This window comes from Glossina fuscipes, unplaced genomic scaffold (assembly GCF_014805625.2).
Source record: "Glossina fuscipes isolate IAEA_lab_2018 unplaced genomic scaffold, Yale_Gfus_2 121, whole genome shotgun sequence".
NCBI classification, from domain to species: Eukaryota; Metazoa; Arthropoda; class Insecta; order Diptera; family Glossinidae; genus Glossina; species Glossina fuscipes.
This window is the reverse complement of record NW_023998464.1, coordinates 8,761,908-8,776,299: the sequence shown is the minus strand read 5'-3', so window position 1 is coordinate 8,776,299 and position 14,392 is coordinate 8,761,908. Positions and strand designations below refer to the sequence as shown.

At 33.4% G+C, this 14,392-nt stretch overlaps 3 protein-coding genes across 3 annotated transcripts; 1 reads left to right on the top strand and 2 right to left on the bottom strand.

The window, feature by feature from the left end:
* Nucleotides 1-11,265: 11,265 nt before the first annotated feature.
* Nucleotides 11,266-11,845, top strand: LOC119640603 (transcription initiation factor TFIID subunit 13). The gene is made up of 3 exons (XM_038038756.1): nucleotides 11,266-11,323; nucleotides 11,388-11,724; nucleotides 11,788-11,845. Exons 1-3 carry the CDS (start codon nucleotides 11,285-11,287, stop codon nucleotides 11,808-11,810), a joined length of 399 nt encoding a protein of 132 aa, XP_037894684.1. The 5' UTR covers nucleotides 11,266-11,284; the 3' UTR covers nucleotides 11,811-11,845.
* On the bottom strand, nucleotides 11,828-13,471 carry LOC119640601 (pyridine nucleotide-disulfide oxidoreductase domain-containing protein 1). The gene has a single exon (XM_038038754.1). The coding sequence runs from the start codon at nucleotides 13,373-13,375 to the stop codon at nucleotides 11,903-11,905; it is 1,473 nt and encodes a 490-aa protein (XP_037894682.1). The 5' UTR covers nucleotides 13,376-13,471; the 3' UTR covers nucleotides 11,828-11,902.
* On the bottom strand, nucleotides 13,364-14,126 carry LOC119640602 (28S ribosomal protein S18b, mitochondrial). The gene has a single exon (XM_038038755.1). It carries the CDS (start codon nucleotides 14,078-14,080, stop codon nucleotides 13,436-13,438), a length of 645 nt encoding a protein of 214 aa, XP_037894683.1. The 5' UTR covers nucleotides 14,081-14,126; the 3' UTR covers nucleotides 13,364-13,435.
* Between the last annotated feature and the right edge of the window lie 266 nt (nucleotides 14,127-14,392).

Below are 14,392 nucleotides of genomic sequence, written 5' to 3'. Positions count from 1 at the left end.
CTACTGTCAACAACTGGACCGTTTGAAGATAGCGATTGACCAGAAACAGCCAGAATTGGCCAACAGGAGAGGTGTCGTGTTCCACCAGGACAACGCTAGGCCACACACATCTACAGTGACTCGCCAGAAACTTCGGTAGCTTGGTTGGGAAGTTTTAATGCATCTGCCATACAGTCCGGACTTGGCACCAAGCGATTATCATCTTTTTCTTGCATTGCAAAATTTCTTTAATGATAAAAAATTGGAATCTAGGGAGGATTGTGAAAATCGACTACTAGAGGTTTTTGCAAATAGAGACCAGGACTTCTATGAGAGAGGCATTTTGAAGTTACCTTTAAAATGTCAACAAATCATACAACAAAACGGTGCATATTTGACCCAAATCGGACAATCCGAAGCATGTTAAATAAAGTCCTGAAGTTCATATAAAAATAATGGATTTCTTTTTCTCCAAACTAATATGTACGTTTATAAGGATGACAATTTCTAAACGTTGGATACCGCCACGTTGGAATGAACTATTAGGTTTGCAACATATGAAAATATATTTATTCGACGATGCTGTACTTATATCAGGAGCCAATCTGTCGAATGGCTATTTTACAAATCGACAAGATCGTTATATACTTATTGAAGATAAAGCTTTAGCGGATTTCTTTGCTTTTTACTCTAATTTAAACTGATTTCTCTTGACATTTTCACAATATTTTCACACCTTTACTTGTATAGCTCCTTACATTTTTGTAAACCTTTGAAACCATTGAAAAGCGAAATCATAAAGGTAAACAGTGCCATCAAATTTTTTCTTTTCCTTTCTTTTCGCCTAACAATGAAGTATTTCCAAATTTCACTCCCAAATATCTAATTAACTGTCAGGCATCTGCATTTGTGTCATATAGATGTGCACCTTTTTCACGAAAACGATGTATTAACCATTTTTATGAAATCAAAAAATTCCAATAAATTCTGATCATTGTTTAAATGTTTAATATTGTTACGAAAATCCCAAATTCAGTTAAATGTCAGCTAAGTAATTTTCGTAAGAATAAATTCCCTAAAGAAGGGAAAACCAAATGAGCATTCGCAGGCGTCTCATGCAGCTGCAGGCGGATGGAAACGATTAGAGGAAAAACCAGGCTGGGATTAGACCATAACCATAAATTTAGGTATAGTAACATTCTTGTAAAATTGTATACAAATCCAATATTTGTGAAAAGTAGAGTTAGTCTGGCAAGAACGTAGAAGTTGAGAGTACGGCCAAAATAAACTGTAAATAAATGTTCCTACTGTTGTGAAAGACAGAGTAGTAAAATAAAACAACTTTGAAGTGCATTTCTCTTGATCAATATATCCACGATCTAGTGATACGGACTGTATCTTGTAAAAAGCGAATTCCATAACAGTATATTACCGAATAAGGGAATGCAGTTGTCTTTTTCCATTAACGGGAAAGAAAAAAAAAAAAGAAAAGTCAAATTTATGCACGATTATTGAGTTTACGTGATTATTACTTAACAAATAATCTAAGAATAAAGTAAGAAGCTATCAATAATTATTATAATGTTTCACTAAGTTAGCATCAACCTACATAATGAAGTTTCATTATGTATATTTTCGAAGAGAATATTCAAAATTTGTAATAATTGAACACATACAAAACTGGAACCTCCACTTTTTTTGACGCATTATATGCAAAAATATGATAACATATTTTTCTCAAAGGAAAAGCTGGAAAAAGGAAAATAATTAATACATAATTATAAAGAGTGAGTTATTAAGCGCTGCTTATTCGAAAACCGAACTGTCATGTTAATCACTCCATATTAAAATTTCCGCTATACTTCTTAACGATTCTACCAGCAAACCCCTGATATTTCGCATTGAGTACAGGATAGCTTTCAACCAGTTTTATTAAATCTACGTCATCAAGATTAGAAGGCATTCTTTTAATTATTGAATAATTCCCGTCTTGTTCTTGTAAAAATGTTGGTTTCTTTACTTGTTTCGTTACTAACATATCGTTAGTATTGGTCTCGACAAAATTATTCTAATAACGATTTGGTTGATGTATAATTAGCAAGCGTTCTTGAAAACTCAAAAAATTAAATTTTGTTTTTCAATAGCCTCCGTATACAAAGGAAAATCCTTTATGACGAGTTTATTTGACTTTTTTTTTTTTACTTTGATATGAGAATCCACAAGCAGTCAAAACAAAGGCTTATAAAGGGTGATGTACAAGGTCCCCGACGTTTGGTAGTGCGGTAGAGTTTTTTTTGATGCTAGCGCTTTAAGAGAAAAGAATTTATTATTTGGCTAAATTAAAAATAATAACAATAATAATTTTACAAGTTAGCCTAAAATTAGACCGGCATAATTTTTATTATCAAATTAAACAAAGCCCTCGCTAAATTCCCTGTTGAAAGGCAAAGTACAGAGTCGCTTATAATAAATAAATGGGTAAATGCCCAACTTAACAACTTAAATGGTTCAGCCTGTTAAATGTCCAATAATACAATAAATACAATAAATGCAATAAATACAATGAACTTCCAGTATTAAATACTAATTATTAACTTTTAACATTAAATACTAATTATTAACAATTGCATATTATTTTTGTATCGATTTACCTAAAATAACAGCCCTGTGCTCTAGAGTTTATTGTTAATGAAAATGGCGGACTTTAATCGACAACTTTGCAATGAACATAAAGTATTACGTTCTTTCTGTAAATAGCATAGTGTATTACGTTCTTTCTGTAAATTAGCATAGAGTATTACGTTCGTTCTGTAAATTAGCAGAAAATTTAGCTACTGTTTTGTTTAATTTGATAATAAAAAAAAAATTGTGGCGGTCTATTTTTAGGCTAACTTGTAAAATTATTATTATTATTATAAATTTAGCCAGAGAATAAATTCTAAGATAGCGTCAAAAAGAATTTTGCCCAACTTAACAGAAAAAACACATTCAACTCTGTTAAAATGCAAAGCCGTCGGCAAAAACACAATTCTGTTAATAGCAGTATCTAATGGTATCTAATATTTCTTTATTTTTTATTAATAAATGTATGTTTTCATGTAAAATTTCTTAATTTCTTCAATTTTACAATAGGAAGATTTAGGATCGAAGCCACATTATTAATTAAATTATTAGGAAGAAGTGCAGATTGTTGTCTTTGAAATGTTACGAATCATCATTGGAACATTTAAAGCCGAACGTTGCAAAGCATTTTGAGATTTTAAAACGGTTTGTGAAATTCAAATTAGTAGGAACCCATTCACAGAATCCCACTGTAGCAACCAAACAATCGTTAAAATCTTCCATTTAATAATATGGAAACAAAATCAAAGCAAAGCAAAGTAAACTAAAAATACGTAGTGTGAGTAAAACCAAATACATTGAATGTATTTATTAAATTATAATATAGCACTCAAAATTTCTGAAGTTTTTTTTTGGATCTAATGACAAGAAGCGATTTTTACGAATCATTGTTGGAACATTTAAAGCCGAATGCCCGACCTCGGTCTGTTTACATTCAAATTGCTTTGAATTATCGTGAGTAGGGACCCTTCTTCTTTCCTGCTTGTTAAAGATGTATTGAAAGCTTTTTTTTCCGACAGCATCTTTGCTTTTTAGAAATAACTTTATTTTTTATACAAAACGAATTATCTTCAATATCACCATCACTTTCATGAAATTCATTTAGCAAGGCTTCCACGCGTTTTTTCCCTTTCTCAGATATGACCACTTTCTTGCCATTAGCCATTTGAAAACCAGTGCTTTCGTTGACTTGTGCACTGCTCTTCGTAATTTTTTTAAATCTGAAACGCTTCAAAAACGCTTGTGTTGACATTCGCACGTTGTTAGTGATGTTGAATTGTCTTCGGTTGCCAATTATTCTTTATCTGGCTCATCGGATAACTTTGCGATTTGTTAATGGGCATCAAAAAGCTATTGTGTCGTCTATTCGAGGCAAAATTTTTGGTTGAAAATAAAATAGTCAATTTTCGGAACATTTTAGCCGAGTGGAAATATGCAAATCAGATTGCGTCTCTTGTGTGCGTTTCTCTACCAATCATTTCAACGGGACATTGTATCTTTGGGATACCGTCGAGTTGCAAATTTTTTTCAGACACTTAAGACTCTCAATCGAGATTTTTCTTTTCGTTTACAATCATATCATAGGTAAGTGCAAAAAAGGTGTGCCTTAGCATTTTTATATGCATAGGAATGTATGGAATGTATTGCCATTTGTTTGTTATTGTTAATTAGTTAGTTAAAAGTTGCGCTTAATGGTAATCATGCGCTGTGAAAATGTCCATAATTTTACCTGGCGTTACAAAATCGCTACGTCCCGTTGCTGTAGATGCATATGACCGTGTATCCATTGTACCGATATAAACTGAGTTTTTTCGCAATTTTAAACTTCTTGGTCCCAGCGAAATTATATCTTCAGAATGGAGCAAACATTCAGATCTATCAATATCATCTTCATATCATCTTCATAATGAAATGATACGCCCTGACAATAAAACTTTGTCTCACGGGAACACAATCATACATACTCTCTTTTATACGCTTATTCTTGAAAGTGGTACAATACATGCAAACTTATCTAGAATTGTAAACAAAAGTATTCTCTCAGATGGTTGAATTTTTATACATGCGACAGCTGTATGAATTGGAATTTCTATACAAATTATTGAGAATATATACGCTTAATTCGATGGCTTTTTTACAAAGGCTTGTTGAATTATTGAGTACAAATATGCGCTTATTCTCGAAAGTCGTACAATACATGCAAAATGATTGAGAATTGTAAACAACCGTATTCAGACATTCTCAGTTGTATGGAATTTGTATACAAATGATTGAGAACGAATACGCGTTTATTCTCTAAAAAATTTATTGTACAATCAGAAAAATTTATTGTACAACCAGAAAAATTTATTGTACAACCAAAAAATTTATTGTACGACCAGAAAATTTATTGTACGACCAGAAAAATTTATTGTACAACCAAAAAATTTATTGTACGAGCAGAAAATTTATTGTACGACCAAAAAATTTATTGCGGTTGGGATCGAACTGTAATAGTTTGGAATTTGGACAATTGCAAATTGCAGAAGAATGTATAAAAATAAAGCGGGCCAGTTGCAAAATGTGCAGAAGCAAAGCATGCTAGTTGCAAAATGTATAGAAAGAAAGCGTGCCAGTTGTAGAATGTATAGAGAGAATGCGTGCCAATTAGAAAGGAAAACAGCTGTACAATGTGTAGAAATAATAGCTTTCAATTATGAAGTGGAATTAGCTCGACTTAACAGAAAACATCAAGGGTTTCGCATTGTTTTCCCAGCGAAGATTACGAGGATGCAATTATCCTTTCGACGTCCCCCAATAGTTCTATAAGACATTGGACGCAATGTGTGATTGTTCTTCCAGAAAATGCTTGTCTAAAAAAGCTCACTTATTTCAATATGAAGAAAAATAAACTATTAGACCGAGTAACTTTCCTTTCTTTATCACACATTTGTTTTGTTTTTATTGAATAACAAAATTGTATAAACTTAACAGTTGGTTGCAAGATGATCCCTCAGGATCGTATTAGTAAACTTGAAGAAAAAATGTATTATTGTGCTAATTCTTGCTTTGATCATGTGCCTGGTATTTGCAGTAAATCCTGCGGGATGCTTTTTTTATTTAAAATAAAATTCGCTAATATGAAGTTAAGGAAAGGCTAACGGATTTCTTAAAAACTGGGAACACCATTCCAGCTCGTTCTGATGCAAGTCTACGAACATGTGCGTTAACGAACTACCTTTTTTTTGTAACGGGTCAAAAGAAAGGTGGTAAAATGGTTGATATGCTTTCCCTGGATATCAACAAAGCCTGCGATTGTGTCAACTGGACGAAGATTGGTAGAACTGTTTTAAACTTTTCAATTCGTCTTCAAATACGTCTGTGGATACCAAGTGGATATCGAAGCGCGTGTTAGTAATGGGTACAGACAAAGTTAAAGTATATACGGTGGTATTCCACAAAGCAGTTGGTTAAGCCCGATATTCTCCAAACTATATGCAACTGCATTATCTTCAAGCTGACAAAACTCATATATTTCAATGTGCAGATGGTTTCTTAATTGTATCTGCTGATTCATCGTTTTCAGTGGCCGTGAATAATCTCTCGATAAAAGCTAATCTTTTTTCCAATACATGTGCCGATCTTAATTTATATTTTAATCCTAGCAAAACAATTGCTGTTTATTTTGCCAAAGCTTCTTAAGCGAAGTTAGGTTCCTTATCAGAGGAATTAAGAAAAGCTTAAGAAAATTAGAAAAGCTTTGGCAGTGTACCAAAGTTTAGTCAAGTCCAAGATTGAATTTGCACATTCTTCCCCTTGTAAGTTTTCAAAGTGTATTGAGAAACGTAAACAAACACTCGAAAATAGTACGTTAAAAAGTTGTTCTGGACTGACACCTTCAACTCCCCAACATATCCTCAATAGCATGGAACGTCATGTATATGAAGCTTTCCTTTTTTGAGAGAGACATGTCGATACTGCCTCTTGCAGCTACACATTTTGTTATCAAAAAGTTCGATTTCTCTCTGAAATTTCTTTCCCAACAAATGTAGAGTCTTCAAGAACATTCTTGACTTGATCTCCACCTCAAAGCAATTTCTCATGTATGAGGATCTTCTGTCAAGCTTCTTCTTTTCAAAGACTATGATGTATAAGCCACTGAGATAATCAATATGCGTTTGATATACACCGGATGTTATATGAATTTCGGATGAATGACACCTAATCACTGCGGCTCTTTTTTAAATGAAAAACCTGACTTTCGTGCAAAAACGGCTCAAGTTGATGGTAAAATTTCATCAATCATATATACTCCCAATGAAGTAGTATGGACAATCCGTAACCACATGTTTCAACAACTCAATAATGAATTTACAGAGATCGCGAGTGTTAAATCCAATCGCATTTTCTATAAAATAAATCCGACATTAGAGTTTAAAGCCTTATCTGAGACGTTGTTTAATTCCCGGGAAATCAAAATTCTTTATAGACTCACGATATGATAAAGTGTATTTAAAAATGATTCGTGCTAGAAGATGCGATATTTGTGAAGTTTGCAATATTAGTGAGTCTGCTGAACATCTAATTTTCCGATTTAACAGGCTTGGAGATATTAGAAATTTGAAATTTTATTTATTCTCAATATGTTATGAAATATTCATACTCTGAAAAAGTAACATCGAAAATATATTCTTTTGAACGAAGTTATTCCCACTTTTATCTTGAAATGAAATGTTCCGTATGAAGATTTCAATTCTAACGTATATTGACACAAGCTTTACTTTTCAAACAGCTGTCTGTTGATTCATTCAGTTATTCAATGATTAATATTTTTTGTCTGCATTCTGATAATTGTACGCACGTATACTTTTTATGCGTTTTGTCTGCAATATATTACAGGTTTTTTGTTAGAAACGCAGGCCAGATTCCAACAAGTTCGCATCCAGATTCCGACAAGTTCGCATCCAGATTCCAACAAGTTCGTACAGTATTTTTAACCGAAATATTTCTCCAAAACTCACATGCAGATCCCAAATAGCAGAGGATTTTCTTTCAACTTTGTAGGATTATAAAGCCGCTCATCCACATTTTAGCTTCTCAAATGGCCAAGAACTGCTTTCGTTATGTTAATAAATTATAATTTATATCAAAATATATTTGTCGCGGATTAATGCGTTTCTATTTTAAATTACTTTATTAAGTTCTTTAAGAAGTTCTTTCGGCCTTTCCATTGATTCTACAGCTGTTTTTATTTCTAATCTGCATACCCCCCATTGATTTTTAAACATTCATACATGTGTTAACATATTCGCCTTAGCATGTCATGGTCGCAGTCTTTTTGTTTTTATAAATTTTTCTTGCATATAATTATTATCAGTTATTATCTGTACATATAAGCCAAAAGTCTTTTTTGATTTGGCCCATTGTAACGCAACATGCAAACAAAAAAATGGCTATTATCAATATAACACGAATTGTATGGTTTGTATAAAATATATAATTAAAATACTAGAGTAGAATAATCAATTAAAAAGTATACTGTTTCAAATATACTGAGCCTTGAAATCGAGAAGATAATCAGCCCATAGGACTTGCAAATATAATTTTCCTTTATTTGTTTACTATTTGCTAAAATCCTATTCTATTAAATATTTTATGTAAGCTTGTTTGATACCTACAAAAAAATGGCAAAATTTTGAAGACATTTCTTACTTTTCGTTTTATTTCTCAATGGCATCGGTCGTATTTAAATTTATTACAGCGTCACCCTGTAATTAAATTTCACCGCACGGAGCAATGTTGTTACTTTTTATCGACAATGTAAAGGCAGCACCGTATGTGTCTGTTAAATGAGAAATTAGTGCCGCAAATCAGTTAAAGTAGAAGAAGCTATCGCCAACAAACCTTATCGCGCAAAATTAATGCAATTTAACTAATTCTTCAAAAATTTTAATTTCTTATAAAATAATTTATTACTCTATATTTTTTCTTTAAGAATTTGTTAAAAAACAATACCAAATGGCGTATTAATCTTTCGCTTCCAATAGAAGCCTTTATGCTTTGAAAATATATTTTTTAAATGATGGCACGCAAGCGTGGATGTGATTTGATGATATACATCGATGAGACCACATTAAGGAATGTATTAACCATAAGACGAATTTAAGTCGAGAGACAGAGCTTGCTTCAAAATTTAATCAGTAGTAAGAATATTACATACCTGAGTTGTATTTCCAATTGAGCCGCGCTAAAACCAGTTCGTGAAACTGCTACTAAAATTAGGCTAGGCTTCAACAAGAAAACTGTTTGCATATCTTTTGCCTGAATTGATCACATCTTGATCGTCCTGCACGAAGCTCACTAAAGCGTGTATTACACCAAAAATTGACGCCATATTTTCTTCGTTACCTTACAAGGAAAAAACGGGGTTTTCCGCTTCGCTTAAAATAAAAATATGTTTCTTTGGAAGCGCTATGTGCGATTGTAGGTTTGTTGGAGGATCGGACGAAGTAGACAATGTTTCTTTATCAGGCTCTGCTTCATATGTACCTTTTCTAACCGGGGATCCTGTGCAAAGTTTTTTAGCAGGTGTGGGAGGCACACATGGCCTCCATTGTTGTTGCTTACAGCTTCAACGTCGATCCTTTCGAAAATTCTAATTTTTACTTATGTTTGTCGTGTAAGTGCTATTGTTTACGGCAAAGTAAATTTTATGCTTAGAAATTGAAATTTATATTCTCAGCATTTGTCTCTTAACTTTGTGTACAGTTGTGTCGTAAATTTGCGTGTATTTTGTTGTTGCACTTTTTAAAATTTCTGCTACTTTATTATAATTTTTATATATTGTCATAATCATAGTTGACAATTATTTGCAAAATTATAACAACATTCGGCTCCCGCGTTGGGCGCTATTTTTTGTCATGCTTTTGTTATGTATTCTTATAATGCTCCGTCTATTCTTTCTCAATTCATTACATTGTTTTATTTACTATTCTTTTCTTTAGCGCCCTGCTCACAAGCTGTGACCTGAAACCTGGTTTACATCCGTCCGTAGGACATATTGCCTGTACTGTTCGTTGTACGTTGCTTCATTGTTGGTCCATTATTCCCCGTTCCTTACCCTCACTCAGACGCACACCCAACCATACCCTGTCTCAGCGGTACCTACTGATTGCTTATTTAAGCATCACTCCTTTTTCTTTTCTTTTTATGTACTTTCTAGTAAAAAAAAAAATAATAACAAAAAATTTCAAAAATTATTTTTTTTGAATTGTTTTTATTTTGTTTCTTTTTAGTATAAGGAAAAGATATTTTGGTTCAGGTTGGTATTGTGTGTTATAAACTTAAAGATAATCTTTATATTAATTTATCTTCCAGTTTTTTAGTACTATCGTTTTCATTGAGATTTCTCGTGCTTTGTACAGTTTTTGTTTTGCTTAGATCTGTTAAGCAGAGAAAATTTGAAGCCAACCTCACATGACAGTTGTTAACTCTACGAATTACGTACCTATATAACAATTATTTCAAAATCATGTGGTTTTTCTTTCGGTTTGTTCACAAGTCTATATTTTATATAAATATTTTGGATTTTTTTTCTATATATAGCTTTAGTAAATAATATTTTCGTTTCGAGATTTTCTATCTATTTGTATGTACATATACCTTTATTTTTTTGGTTCATGACGTTTCTCTTAGTACTTATGTATTGTCTTTTCTTTTTTCTCTGCAGCAGTTCTTCTTAGGTGCACACTCAATTTAGTTTGAAAGAATAATTGCGCTTCTGTCTAATATTTTTATTATTACTGGCTCCCTTAAATGTATATACTAATTGGGTTGGTTTATTTGTTGCTTGTCTACAGCTGTTGATTCTGCTTAAATCCCTTTCTCTTTATTTTGTTTGTCTTTTTTTTGAGTTCGTTATATTCTTTTACAAGAACAACATCACGAAACTTCTCTCACTCATTCGATATGTTTTCAGAATTTCTTCTCCTCTAAAGAATGTATTACGCTAAAAACAATTTCTAGAACATTCAAAATCACACTTAAATGAATCACTTTTGTTCAACATGTGTTCATTTAATGATTATAAGCTGTAGGCCAAGTGTATTCTAAATGTTTTAAATGCAACAACAAACTTTTCTACTTAATACATGCTTAGGAAATATATATTATATCCAAAATTTGAAGTTTGAGTATGCATTGCCGGGATATTTCTTTTTACTTCAACTTAAATGTAATTTCAATCGTTTTAAACTTCATTTTATGCATACACTTTTGTGTAAATTTTATTTATTCTAAAATGTTCGTTTAAATATTTTTTATTACAAAAAATTTTTATTTCCTTTTAAACAACTTTAACCTTTACATAAATGCCTGGGTATTTTCATTAATCAGCATCTCACTTTGAGAAACATATTGAGCTCGCCAATGGAAAGTGTTGGGTACTTTGCGCTCAATTTACTCCAGTAATACTCATTTGCCGTGATTATTCAAGTACACGCTCTTTTGATGCCACAAATCCCTTATAGTCTGGGAGTGGTAGCAGGTAGCAGGAAAAAAAACTTAAATTACTTTCACAAGAGGACAAGTCATTTCTTTTGAAAAACAACACTGTGTTGCCTTTTTTTTATAACGCGGCGAATTATATGCTGTTGATCTCGCCGAATGTTCAAGAAGAAGAAGAAGAAAAAGAGAGATAAGCATAATGACCACAAATGCAGATGAAGGTTTTGAAAACCCAGATGTGAGTTTCGTATCTTCCGATTTAATAGTAATACTATGGTTTATATTTTTAATTATTTGTTTAGTTCGACGAAGATGAAGGAGAAGAACAATTTGTACCAACTTCAGCCGGTCGAAAACGTTTATTTAGTAAAGAGTTACGTTGCATGATGTACGGTTTTGGTGATGACAAAAATCCTTATACGGAAAGCGTTGATCTGCTGGAAGATTTAGTTATCGAGTTTATAACAGAAATGACCCATAAAGCTATGGAAATTGGGCGGACGGGTCGTGTTCAAGTAGAGGATATTATATTTTTAGTGCGCAAAGATCCTAGGAAGTACGCCCGTGTTAAGGATTTACTTACAATGAATGAGGAACTAAAAAAAGCGCGTAAGGCGTTCGACGAAATTAAATATGTCGGTCAGTGTGGAAGCAAGCTTTAATTTTTTATAATGTCTGTAATGCTCCGTCTTTTATTTTTAGGCAATGAAGCTAAAATCAAATGACACAAACCCAAGAAAAAAGTGGAAATTAGCTATTAAGGTTATTATATTATTAAACAATTACACTTTAATATACCACAAGGATTTTTTTGCCATTAGTCGAAGTAGTCTTCAATGTCGATGTCGGGATTAAGTATATCGTCTCCAAAAGGTGTTAAATCTATGCCATTTAATATAAGATTTTCGCAAGTTTCCGCTAACTCCGTGTTGCCAATTAGTATAGCACCACGTAAACGGCCATTCTGTAATACAAATTTAATGTATTCACTTCCGGGGGTTGTTCGTAGCAATAATTCGTAATTTGACCCTAAGTCTTGGCCATTATATCGTCCCAATAACACCACAGGATATCCAAATAATTGCGTAACATGACCGAACAATTCAAAGCAAAAGTCTTGATATATTTTTTCACTATTAAACGCAGCAGCCATACTACGTCCAGCCATAGATCCCATTTGACGCGCTTGAGTCCATAGACGCATTTGAAACCAGTGATCGGTCGACGGCCAAGAAGCGGCGCAGACGTCACCGGCTGCGTATATGAATGGGGTAGATGTCTGCATCATTTCATCAACCTTAATGCCCCCATCGTTATCCTCTATGTCTAAGGCTGGCTCAGAGGTGAAATCCAAACGGGGATTTACTCCCGTTGCCGATACTAAGAAGTCGCATTTAATTTGTTTACCAGTAGACAGAGTAACAAGCATGTAACGAGTATCATTTTCCTCACAAGGCACCATACTTGAAACCTGGCAGTTGTAATGTATAATGGGTTTGTTATAATTTTCAAGCTCCTTTAATGATCCCTGTAAGCGAAAATGCTGATGCCAATCGGGACCCAAAGCTGCGCCACCTTTCAAATGGGTTCTAGAATCGTTTGGGGTTAATTTGTCCTTAACTTTTAGTTCATCATAACGCAAACGTTTTACAACACTTTCGGGTTTCGCGTCATTTTGTTGTTGTCCTTTCTCAAACGTTTGTTGAAAAAAATAAGCTGCCCCTGCATCCACAAATGTTGAAGCTATGTGATTGTCTTTTATCACCCAGTGAACATTAACGCCTTTAAGCTCATGCGCCAACTCGCTAGCAATACCCCCATTGCCTACCAATAATATGTTGGTAGCAGTTTTAAGATTGTTTTGAAATTTTAATACTGAATCAGAGTCACGTATTCCTAAAACCAAGGAATTGTTTTCAGATATAAGACGCGGTTGACCTCCAGTGCATAAGCATAAATAACGGTAACGAATTTTGCGATCTTTTTTAGTTATTATAAAGCGTTCATTACCGTTCAGATACTGCAACTTATCTATCTGTGTACGAATTACTGGTGGTAAATAACGGCCTCCATTTTCATCCGTAGCACTCAATGAACGTTGATGTACCTCAAATTTTTGTAAGTATCGAGCAACAGGTTCTAGGTTAGATATCGTCTTAATAATATGCGACTCTGTCAAAAGTAGTATACTTTCTTCGGGGCAGCAAATTGCCAAAGTTTCGGCACAACTAACACCTGCTATCCCACCACCAACAATCAAAAATGTTACATCATCACAGTCCTTCTGCATATTAAAGAGTATATTTACAAAACAACATATATAAAGAGAAAGGTTTCTTGATGTTCACTCTTAATTTGCAAGTTTTACGTTTTTCCCGTAATACTCTCTATAATCGAACTCCAGGAATGGAACGTCAAAAGTTAACAGGCCGTAATCCCAGGCTTTCTCAACAGCTACCAGCAATTGCAAATGCTTTTTTTGGCATAAACCGCTTTTAGTATAACTCAGCACTTCACCTGTTTGAGGAGATATAAACTGACGCAACAAATCAAGATTACGATAGTCCAACACTAAGTATTCGTCCCGGCAAATAGGACAAGGATTCCCCGTGCTAATAGCACCCTTACGTACGCAAGTCTTACGAGTTTTTCGTGGTGGTATTGCTCCTTTATGGTTACGTCTGTACAATTCCCATATAAGTGTATTACCGTAAGTTTGCTGGTAAGCAGAACTTCTTAAATATCTGATAGACGTCTCTACTGGTATAACTTGCGTACGATCTTTATTTTTTAACTTCAATTCAGCCTCAGTTAACTCTTTTCGCTGAGCATCACTGTCAGTAGTTGATTTCTCATCTGTTCTGATACCTTCGGTATTTTCGCAATTCAGCACATATGTGGTTTGCAAAGTCCTTATGGAAGACGGATTAGATGACGTGTGAGCGAAAGCAATTCTACTTAAAATATTACTAATTCCTCGAGTAATCGAAATCATTTTGGTTAAAAAATTATTTCACCAGGTTTTGTAACCTAAGTTGCTAGGGCTGTCGCAATTAAGAACGAGAATAATATATCAATTCTTGGTATTTATTTCATAAATTACGGATTGCAAATATAAAATTCAAACATAGCAATTATTTTTAACAAAATGAACTCTTTTAAGAAATTTGGACTGAAATTTAATTTACGCTTAAGAGATACAGGAGCAGTCCTATATGTGGATGTAAATACGATCGTTCCTCAAAAATCTTGAGAATTTGAGTTTCTTGAGCGTTTTGATATCAGGATTTAATAAATGATCAGTAAT

Bases quoted from the DNA above. Each gene is read 5' to 3' on its own strand.
- LOC119640602 (XM_038038755.1), bottom strand. From the start codon at position 14,080: ATGATTTCGATTACTCGAGGAATTAGTAATATTTTAAGTAGAATTGCT.
- LOC119640603 (XM_038038756.1), top strand. From the start codon at position 11,285: ATGACCACAAATGCAGATGAAGGTTTTGAAAACCCAGAT. The intron at 11,324-11,387 runs GTGAGTTTCGTA...TTATTTGTTTAG, and splicing joins AAGGTTTTGAAAACCCAGAT to TTCGACGAAGATGAAGGAGA. The intron at 11,725-11,787 runs GTCAGTGTGGAA...TTTTATTTTTAG, and splicing joins CGACGAAATTAAATATGTCG to GCAATGAAGCTAAAATCAAA.
- LOC119640601 (XM_038038754.1), bottom strand. From the start codon at position 13,375: ATGCAGAAGGACTGTGATGATGTAACATTTTTGATTGTTGGTGGTGGG.